The sequence below is a fragment of the Syngnathus scovelli genome, chromosome 17 (genome assembly GCF_024217435.2).
Source record: "Syngnathus scovelli strain Florida chromosome 17, RoL_Ssco_1.2, whole genome shotgun sequence".
In the NCBI taxonomy this organism is placed as follows: Eukaryota; Metazoa; Chordata; class Actinopteri; order Syngnathiformes; family Syngnathidae; genus Syngnathus; species Syngnathus scovelli.
In genome coordinates this window covers 5219383-5228971 of record NC_090863.1, presented here as the reverse complement: position 1 = coordinate 5228971, position 9589 = coordinate 5219383, and the positions used below count along the sequence as shown (strand labels likewise).

Below are 9589 nucleotides of genomic sequence, written 5' to 3'. Positions count from 1 at the left end.
CTCTCCATTTGAGCCTCTGCTGAATCATGTGCCAGCCGCAAAGCTTGAGGGCAAAAAACTTTTAAGCCTTGGTGTTACACTCCCCATGTGGGACGTGACGGTCTGCCGTATTTCCTGACTTGTTTGATGGAAAGTCACCAAACTTGCCTAGATTCAAACCCAGAACCTCAGAACTGTGAGGCAGATATGCAAACCATTTGCACAATATGTTACATATCCAGCGATTCACTTCTTATTGCTACAAAACAAAAAGACTTATTACAAAGTAATTCACTTTGCCTCCATCTTGCTGCATGGCTGAACATTTGAAATGAGCTCTCACACACACACACACACACAGACCCCCCCCCCCCCCCACACACACACACACACACACACAGACGAATGCACACACACACAAGCCTCAGGCACTGATTCAGACTTGATTGCAGGGGGAAAGAGTTTGAAAAAAAACTTAATAGCGACCAAGTCATTCTCTTCATAGCAGAAACCATTCAACAAGTGATTGAGTGAAGCAGTTGTATTTGATAGTGTTCGGAAAAAAAAGAAGAAGAAAATCAAAGCAGCAGCAATCTATATAATTATCATCAAGTGCTTTTTTTTCTCCCATGCCTGGCAAAATAGAAACACTCCATCCACTGGCTGCAGGCAACGTTCCATCAAAACTAATCATAACGATTAACATCACTGCTGTGAGACGCCAGGCAGGCTCTTTTAAATTTACGGGAAAGAAACAGATTCCTCCATTTGATTGTATAAAAGGCAAAAAAAGAAAAAAGAAAAAGCCATGGTTGCGTGTTTGTTTTTTTCCCTTACACTGGGAGGCACATGAGCTAATTGTATCCTGATCTTTGCCTTGAGGGCTTGGGGAGCCCGGGAGCAACTATTCTCTCCATTTTCTTGTGTCTACCTTAGCCAAGCTATTGCATTTCTCGCTGGCGGTAGCAAGAGAAGAAGCAGATAGTGGAAGAATCACTTTTTTAAGCAGACAAAAACTGACTTGACTCCTCCAGGTAAGCGCAGTTTTTTTTTCTGGCTTTGGATCGGGGGTGTCGTGGTGGGGGGCGCAGCGGCTTTTACGCATGTGCCGGCCGGCGCACTTTGCAACTATACGTTGAACCACTTCCTGGCGTTTCCGCAGCCTCTCGGGCTTTATTCACGTTAAATCCAAAAACACGGCGCCGGGTCGTGTCATGTCATATAGCGGAAAACGTGCCTTTTAAAAAATCCCCCCCCCCCCCCACCCCCAAAAAGAGTGCGCGCCGACTACAGCGCCTCGTATACGCGTCCACGCTTGCTAAACTTGCTCTGAACTGACTCGAATCTCCTCAAGACTATTTCAAAATATTTTCGTTTTGTTTTCGGGGTGTCAACACGCAGCCCGACTTCCTGACTTCCTCAGTTTCTATTCGAAAGACGCCATTGTGGAGTATTTACGCCCCAGGCGCTTTTCCCTTCATTCTCTTCGAATGAGACACGATGTGCCTTTTTAAAAACGTAGAATAGAGAAAATCGTCCCAGAGAGAATAATCAAAACATGTTTGCATCTTTTTTTACGACGCGTAAAATGATCCAGCATAGTTGATCAAGTCTGGACTCATTCCTCTTAATGTTAAAGAACACCCAACCCAAAAACTGCACGCCAGGGCTATTTATCCATTCGAAACAATAAAATAGAACATTTAAAATGTTAAAAAAAAAGAAAGAAAGAAAAACACCCGTGTGCGCTCAAGAAGCCTATTATGCCATATATGTGGAAATGGAGGCATTTGAAAAGAGATGCCGGTGTGACCGCAGTAGTAGCCACTTGGTGGTGCTGTTCGAAAACCACACAGCATCATTGCAGGCTCTCTGGTTACTCATGACGGCACTGTTCAATGCAGAGAAGACTCTTAAAGGGGCAGCTAAGTGCTCCTAACCTCACCTAACCTGCAAATAAATAAGTCTCTAATAGCATATATTGACTAAATATACTGCAAGAGTATCTGGTTCTCATATTTGAGTTCGGTCATACATCAGAAATGTGACAAACATGATGCAGTGCAGATTTGTAACCATATCAAAGCAAAAAGTTGGATGGCAACATTTCGACAAATGAAGACTAAACAACGTGATGGGGTATCGGCTTTCGTTTTTTGACTTAAGCGAGCCCAACGTGTGCCGTACTGTGGACATTTGAGACAAAATGGCCACGGGGCAAGAAAACAGAGACAACCCATTCAGATTATGTAAATACCAGTCTGCCTCATTTTCCACTGCATCTTAATGCTCTGATCTGAAATGCTAATTGAAACATGGAAAAGCTGCATGATGTTGACGGCACACTCCGTGACTGGAAGTTGACGCTGTGCGGTTTGCTCCTTTCAGGACAGGAATTGACAGGAGGCCTGGTCCGGCTTTTGGGTTTCAACGGTTCTGGTTCTGATTTGTTCCATTAACTATGGAGCAGCGTGATTCCATGAGTGGGATAAACAAGCAAATACATTTTGAAACAAGTTTTTTGAAGCGTACAAACAGTAAGTCTCATTCACCCACCCTGACAACGTACCATTAATTCAGAAACAGCAGCATAGTTCATCGAATCAAAAATTTCCACATGAAGTCATGCTACCCCGTGATGAAATATCGAGGAAATGAAAAGCAGTTTTCAGCATAAGCAATGAACGAAGATTAAGTAGCTACAGCAAATGTGACATGATATCACTTCAGTCTCCAATTCAGGAGATACCAATTGAGGACAAAAAATGCAAATGAATGGCGAGAAGTTTAATGAACAACACACTGCCAATGCAACAAAGGACTTCATCAAGCCTAATTGATGTAGTACCAAGAGTGACCTTTAGGAGGTAGCAGAGAGTCACAGAATTGGAGTAGTAGAAGAAGAAAGTATCAAACTCCTTGTCTTGGGCCTTTTCTCATTTGGATATCGCTACGTGTCTTCCAAACGTATTTACATGTGAGGTGGACACGTGTAACGTGGCAAGTGCACGCTTGAGCGTAGCTCCACCGACTCAACACCACTTTGCGCTCCATTGCTAACGCCCACCCACCCGGCCTGCATCCACTTCCCTTTCAGCCTCCTATTTTCCATAATGCCTCACAGATTTTACACTCTATCCACCTTTGCAATGACAAGGCTTTGAGGAAATCCAATTCCAGCGAGATGTTTTCAGAACTTAACTCTCCACGGGCACACTGCACTCCTCGCTCTCCACACGCAGGCAGCATCATCCGCACAAATTAGTCAAGGAACAAATTACCTGCATTCTGAGTGCGATCCCACGCACTTTGCCGGCTGCCTTACACAGGTCGCCTTTTGAAGAGCAGCCATGTGATTTCTCTCTCCCTCACTCACTCTCATTTGCCCCGCAGCTCCCCTCTGCCTTCTGCGAGGGATCCTGGAGTTGAATTTTAAAACTATGCATGGCTGCTGCCTGCCTGCTTATCAGCGCGTGCACAAATGGCATGCAAATCAGAGCGGGATCACACAGCACATTGCGGGCCCGCACTCAAAGGCAAGCTTAATTGCTAATTGGGTAGTCTCGGGTGTGAAACTCACACTGCCAGCAAGACGCGCCGGTGTGCATGTTTTAAGGCCACCGCTCCGAGTCATTCTTTTCAATCGGAGTCTTATTAAAAATCGGTGTAGCCACCACTCTGTATTTTCAGTACGACAGACCGCGAGACTTATGACGGGGGCTGAACCATTAATCAAATTCAAATCAACAGTGAAGTGCAATACAGACTTCAAATCTTAAATGTGGTCATTTGGCCCAGAAAAATAAAAACTTATTTTCGGTTGGTCGTTAGGTTATACATTTATTTTATTTATATCACGACAGAACTAGAGCAATAAACATGTTGACATGTCATTGTTTTGATAAAGTCACACACTTTTTAAAAAGACCTAAGTCTGAAATACCCCAATTTGGATTAGAATGGGTTTCTGAGTTGTTTCGTAGAAAACAACCAATTTCTGGGGCTATTTATTTTTAAAATTGGGGTTATTACTGACTGACACTCGTGAAGCTTGGAAGGGGATCTTTTTTTTTTTTAATATATATATTAAGTTAACGCACTAATTGAAGTACTGTACTGTACAGTGCAGTAGATGAATACACTGCCTTTCTCACACTTTTCTTTTTACAAAATAACCACCCAAAAAAAAAAACACTTTGTTAAGTCAAGTGACCCTGACATGGAAACAGGAGTTCAGAACATTCAGTGCGGTCAATTACAAGTGTCAGCATCAACATCCACGCTTCCAGTACATCTCTAAATGATCTTTTTTGATTGTTGAGGTTCTCCATCATTATATTATGCGCGTGTGCGCGTGTGTTTGTCGAGCATCATCGTGAGGAGGGGCAGAAGGAGGAAAAAAAAAGGGGGGGCACAGGTCAGCCATACAAGAAGAAGGTGGGTGGGGGTCTTCAGAGCCGTTTTTGTAAAAAGGAAGGGGTAAAAAAGCCGGTCTGGAAACAGGATTGGTTTGCCCGTGAAAATGCGACACTCGTACCTGCTGCCGCTGAAAGAGCGACAGCCTCGAAGAGCCGCGGGCGCTGCGATGCTAATGTTGTCGGGGGCTTTGACTTCTCCCAGCCATTGCGAGCGAGCTGCTCCGCCTGACAGCCACGCTCTCCCCGCGCGTCCTCCTCCTCACATTCGAGCCGACCAAAAAGACGAGAACGGACGAAAGAAGACAAGAAATCTAATCTCGTGACAGCAAACCAAAAAAAAAAATGGATGAGACGGATATCATGGACCTGACGCATCAGAAGGCGAGGAAGCGACCGCGGCCAATCACCTCCGCGGACGAGGCGGCGGTGCACGCTCCACTCAAACGAGCGCCGATGCGGGCGACCGAGTGCCGGGAGACGTCGCTCATGTACGCCGTGCGCGGAGAACCACTGCCCGCCGCCTCGCTCAAGCAGAATGACCACTCGGTGACCTCGTCGCCTACCAGCGTCATGCCGGCGCAGGTAAAAGCTGCTTTTATCGGCTGAGGGGGAGGAGGGGTCACTCGTAGTTAAGGTTCAATTGCTTTCTGGGTGGGGGGATTTTACGCATGACGCATGATGGTATGTTTTTGGGTGATCCTGACAGTGAAGCTTTAAAATCGCTAGTTGTCAACTTTTTTTGTCCTACCCAGTGTGCTGCTAATGGTGTTTTTAGGTTAAGAGGAGCCAGAGTCTTATTACCCCCCCTCCAACAAAAAAGAAGAAAAAAAACATTAATTTGCTTTTTAGCCTGCAGGGGTTGAGTGCTTGTGGATACTGGCAACATTCAGGTCAAGGTCGAGCTCTGAACTTATTTCATTGTCTCATTTTTGCACATGATTAAATGAAGGGCAGCAGAGCGGAAGTCGTGGTTAGCATGCCTGCCTCACATTTGAGAGGTTCTGGGTTTGATTCTTGGCGCAGGAGTTTGAATAGATACTATACACAAGTCACTATGTGGCAAAAAGTATATTTTAAAAAGTCATACTGCATTTTGCGTCTATAAAAGTAGGCATTATTTTCAGCACAGTACACTGGCAGAGCTAAGGGGGGCCTGGGGGCACTGCCTCCCCCAAATATGTTGTGTTAATGAGCACATCTGCCTCATAGTTTTGAGGTTCAGGGTGTGAATCTGGGCTCTGGCCTTCCTGCGTTGAGTTTGCTTTGGCTCCAGCTCCAGAAAATGAATTGCTCGACTAATCAAGTGCAACTTCAATGTGTGCCAACAGGACAATCGCTCCAGTATGTCCCGACCCATGATCACACGCTCGCCGGTATCTCCGTTGAGCAACCAGGGCATCCCCACGCCGGCGCAGCTCACCAAGTCCAACGCACCAGTGCACATCGACGTGGGCGGACACATGTACACAAGCAGCCTGGCCACGCTCACCAAATTCCCAGAATCTCGGTGAGTTACTCTGTGTTGTTCGACTGGGAGGCAAAATGGAGAGTGCAACCAACCAACCAATTCCACACAACTAACAAAATTCTAATATTTACAAATTATTGTTTACTTCTGTCACTGCCAAGGGTTGACAGTCCCTCAAAAATGATTGAAACGAAAAATAAGAATTGGAAAATTGGACCTACAGTGTAAATCTAGTCTGAGATGTTGAGCGCAGGGTGCGGACAAAAGACAACGGGCTTATTTGGACAGATGCCACAGCAGCAGCAAAAAAAGGCCAAAGGGCATGCGGCCATCTGGAGGCTGCGAGGTCGCTGTGGGTGACACGCCTGAGGGCAAGCAGCACACCGCCTCGGGCAGAGCGCGACCAGCTGGCCCTGACCTCTTACAATTTCTTTCTTTTGCTTCATTATTCCACTAAATTGTCTTGCCTCTGCACAATAGAGTAAAAGCGAAAAAATATAGCGTAATAACTTTTTTGCTATATTATTTTAATGAATGTTAGCACGCATCCAAGGAACATAACATGCATTGACTGACGTCATGTTGAAGCAACTGCACAGCTCTGTTCTGTTGTTGTAATTCTGAATTGCAGCATAGGGGGCCCAAAAAAAGGTTACATACTCCAGCTTTAAAAATCCTCCATCTCTTGCCTTGCTGAAATTGATCTCATTCAAGTTAGCCACTCCATACTTACTCCACTGTTGGGATGATTGCAAGACTGGCTTTTGTTACCGTGACAACCAGGTAGTTACCCTGAGTCTTGTCACTAGACTATCTTCTTGTGAGATATTCATGCAACCACAAAGAATATAAATGCAAGTGTGCGTGAAGAGGCAGCAATTGCTACGCGTGGGCAGTTGCTTAAAAGTGGCTCTGGATCTTCACCCACCCTAACTGCTTATGTCATGGGTGGAGAAACAGGTTAGGACAATTGACAATTCATATCAGTCAGTAGGATTTTCAATAATGTGTCCCAACGACATGCCATCATAAGCGCTATACTAAATCGAAAGAGGCCGTTTCTGTTCCGACGCTGACACTCTCTTTGCTTCCAACATGTCTCCTGTCACTGCACAGAATCGGTCGCCTCTTTGATGGCACCGAGCCCATAGTGCTGGACAGCCTGAAGCAGCACTACTTCATTGACAGGGACGGACACATGTTCCGCTACATCCTCAACTTCCTCAGGACGTCCAAGTTGCTCATCCCAGACGACTTCAAAGTAAGCCCAGAGAAAAACCTCATCGGCCACTCAGCGTTTCTGCAAGTGGGCGCGCGTGCACAATAACATACGCCTTTGGCATGTTGGAATTGCTGCAAACATCTTCCAAGCAAGGGTCCCCACTGGCCAAAAGACGGACGATAGGAGGAGCGCAAACAATTGGTGGTTGTGTGACGTGAATAAGTAGTCCTGTGTGCCGAGGGTGAATTACACTACATGTGACCCATTAGTACTCCTGCCGTTCAACTCTTGTGCAACATTCAGTCAGTAATTATTTGACTTACCCCTCGGGAGAAAGCAAAGACGCACATCATCTGATAGATTATCCACACTGAGGCTCCATCAGCGGAAAGTATGTCAGCTAAAATAAGCAAAGACAAAAGACAGGCCCGAGTCAAGCGGCGCTGAGAACTCAAATGCACTCACAGGCCCAGCGGTGCTCTCTGTTGAAGCGCTGCTGTTGCGAACCTCGTAACATGCGGACGTGACTCATTACGTTAGAATATTGTAGTCTTAGAAATGGAATTCGAAAGTAGGATTTTTAAATTTACAGTGAGAAACCTAGTCACGTTTTTTGCTGACTCAAAGGTTTCACAGACAAGCTCGTTAAATAAATACAGCCTAGCTATTCATGCTAAGCGCTGTGTGTCTCTGTGTCTTTGACACCCCCCCCCCCCACCCCCCCCCCCCCCACCAGGACTACAGTCTGCTGTACGAGGAGGCCCGATACTTCCAGCTGCAGCCCATGCTGTCCGAGTTGGAGCACTGGCGCCAGGACCAGGAGCTGGGTCAGGTGTCACGCCCATGCGAATGCGTGGTGGTACGCGTGACGCCCGACTTGGGCGAGAGGATCACGCTGAGCGGCGACAAGGCGCTGATCGAGGACGTCTTTCCCGAGATCGGCGACGTCATGTGCAACCTGGTCAACGCGGGTTGGAACCACGACTCCACGCACGTCATCCGCTTCCCGCTCAACGGATATTGCCTCCTCAACTCTGTCCAGGCAAGAACGACGCGACTTGCTGCTGATCGTGACCCTAATATTGACACAAAAAAAAAAAAAAAAATGTACGACCGGATATCTTTGGCGGAGGCCTACTTAACAGTGAGCAGTCAGCTTTTCAGCTACTTAAGTTCTCGTCTGATACATTATTGAAGGATTGGAGGCATATGTGAATAGATTTGGCATTGATCTGGACAGTCTGAAAAACACCCCCCAAAAAAACAACAAAACCGCCTCTGAAGTGAGTGCAAGAGAGAAAGTGAGCGTGCTCCCTGGCAGTTTATCCCCAGGCAGGGCCCATAATCCTGTTTGGTTATTAAAGAACGCCGGCGGTGGATGCTGTATCTGCGGCTAATGGAGGCAGGGAAAGATGGGGAGGGAGGAGGGGGGGGGGGCTGCAAGCAGTATGGGGGACCTTTGTAGTTTCGGCAGAGGCTTGGGCCTGGGGCTAGGGGGGGAGAAATAGGGAAAAACGCATGGGGGAGGGGGGTGAGCGTAACACACTGAGCCAAGTACTGGAGAGAAAGCCACACTGCTCCCGGGGGCCTCTTCGATGGAATGTGATCCTACAGGCCCCCGGGACACGTCTGTGGATGTCTGCGAGGCGGCGGGCTCGCAAACACGTTTGCAGACCAACACACAACACACACTAGACAACAATGGACGTGAATACGAGGCAGAGACTTTCCGATGAAAGTCTCGTTGAGATTCCAGTCGTTTTTTTTGTTGCTCGACAGCGTATCGCGAAGAGACTCTCTAAGTACTTTGTGGAGGACTCTAAATTGTCTGTAGGTCACTGGTGGAGCGAGAAGGTGAGCCACTGCCCCCCGCCCCCATGAAATATACTTGGACCTCCCAGGTGTCAGGCCAGATCATTGACTTTGATCATTGGCGTTTTGTGAAGAATTTGGGGGTTTTGTAAAAATGGCTCCCCCTAAGGAAAAAACCAAGCTTCACCAGTGCCGTAGGTGTGAATTTACAGCAAGAGCAAGTTTTTGTTTTTATAAATCGTGCCCTCTCTTCATTTCAGGTTCTGGAGCGCCTGCAGCAACGAGGCTTCGAGATTGCCGGTTCCTGCGGGGGTGGCGTGGACTCGTCCCAATTCAGCGAGTACGTTCTGAGGCGGGAACTGAGGAGGACGGCTCAGCGAGGAGGACTCAATTCCAATCGGATAAAGCAAGAGCAGCTAGATTAGAGACTCTGCTGGACTTTTCCGTTCTCTGGACTCTTCACGTTTTTTGTTTTCTTCACTTGTTTTGATTTCTTGTTGATGTTTTTGTTTTCTTATAAAATCATCTACAGAATAAAAAAAAAAAAAGAGACGCATCTGCAATGGAAAGATTTGCGACATTTGAATTAGAGATTGCGCGGACATTTGTGATTGTCTACCCCCATAAAACGCGAATGAGAAAGATTTATATATGTTGTATCCCGAAATAAAGTTTGTTTTAAAACTTTGA

General features: G+C 46.6%; 1 protein-coding gene across 4 annotated transcripts; it reads left to right on the top strand.

The window, feature by feature from the left end:
- Positions 1 to 720: 720 nt before the first annotated feature.
- kctd1 (potassium channel tetramerization domain containing 1) lies at positions 721 to 9589 on the top strand. 4 transcript variants are annotated; one of them, XM_049747240.2, is made up of 7 exons: positions 721 to 1013; positions 2368 to 2516; positions 4600 to 4979; positions 5726 to 5904; positions 6982 to 7126; positions 7824 to 8129; positions 9160 to 9589. In XM_049747240.2, the coding sequence occupies exons 3-7, from the start codon at positions 4740 to 4742 to the stop codon at positions 9322 to 9324; spliced, it is 1035 nt and encodes a 344-aa protein (XP_049603197.1). In that variant the 5' UTR covers positions 721 to 1013; positions 2368 to 2516; positions 4600 to 4739; the 3' UTR covers positions 9325 to 9589. The 4 variants fall into 4 exon arrangements, with proteins under 4 accessions (XP_049603197.1, XP_049603198.1, XP_049603199.1 ...); XM_049747241.2 differs by lacking the exon at positions 2368 to 2516; XM_049747242.2 differs by lacking the exons at positions 2368 to 2516; positions 4600 to 4979 and having other exon boundaries at positions 784 to 1013.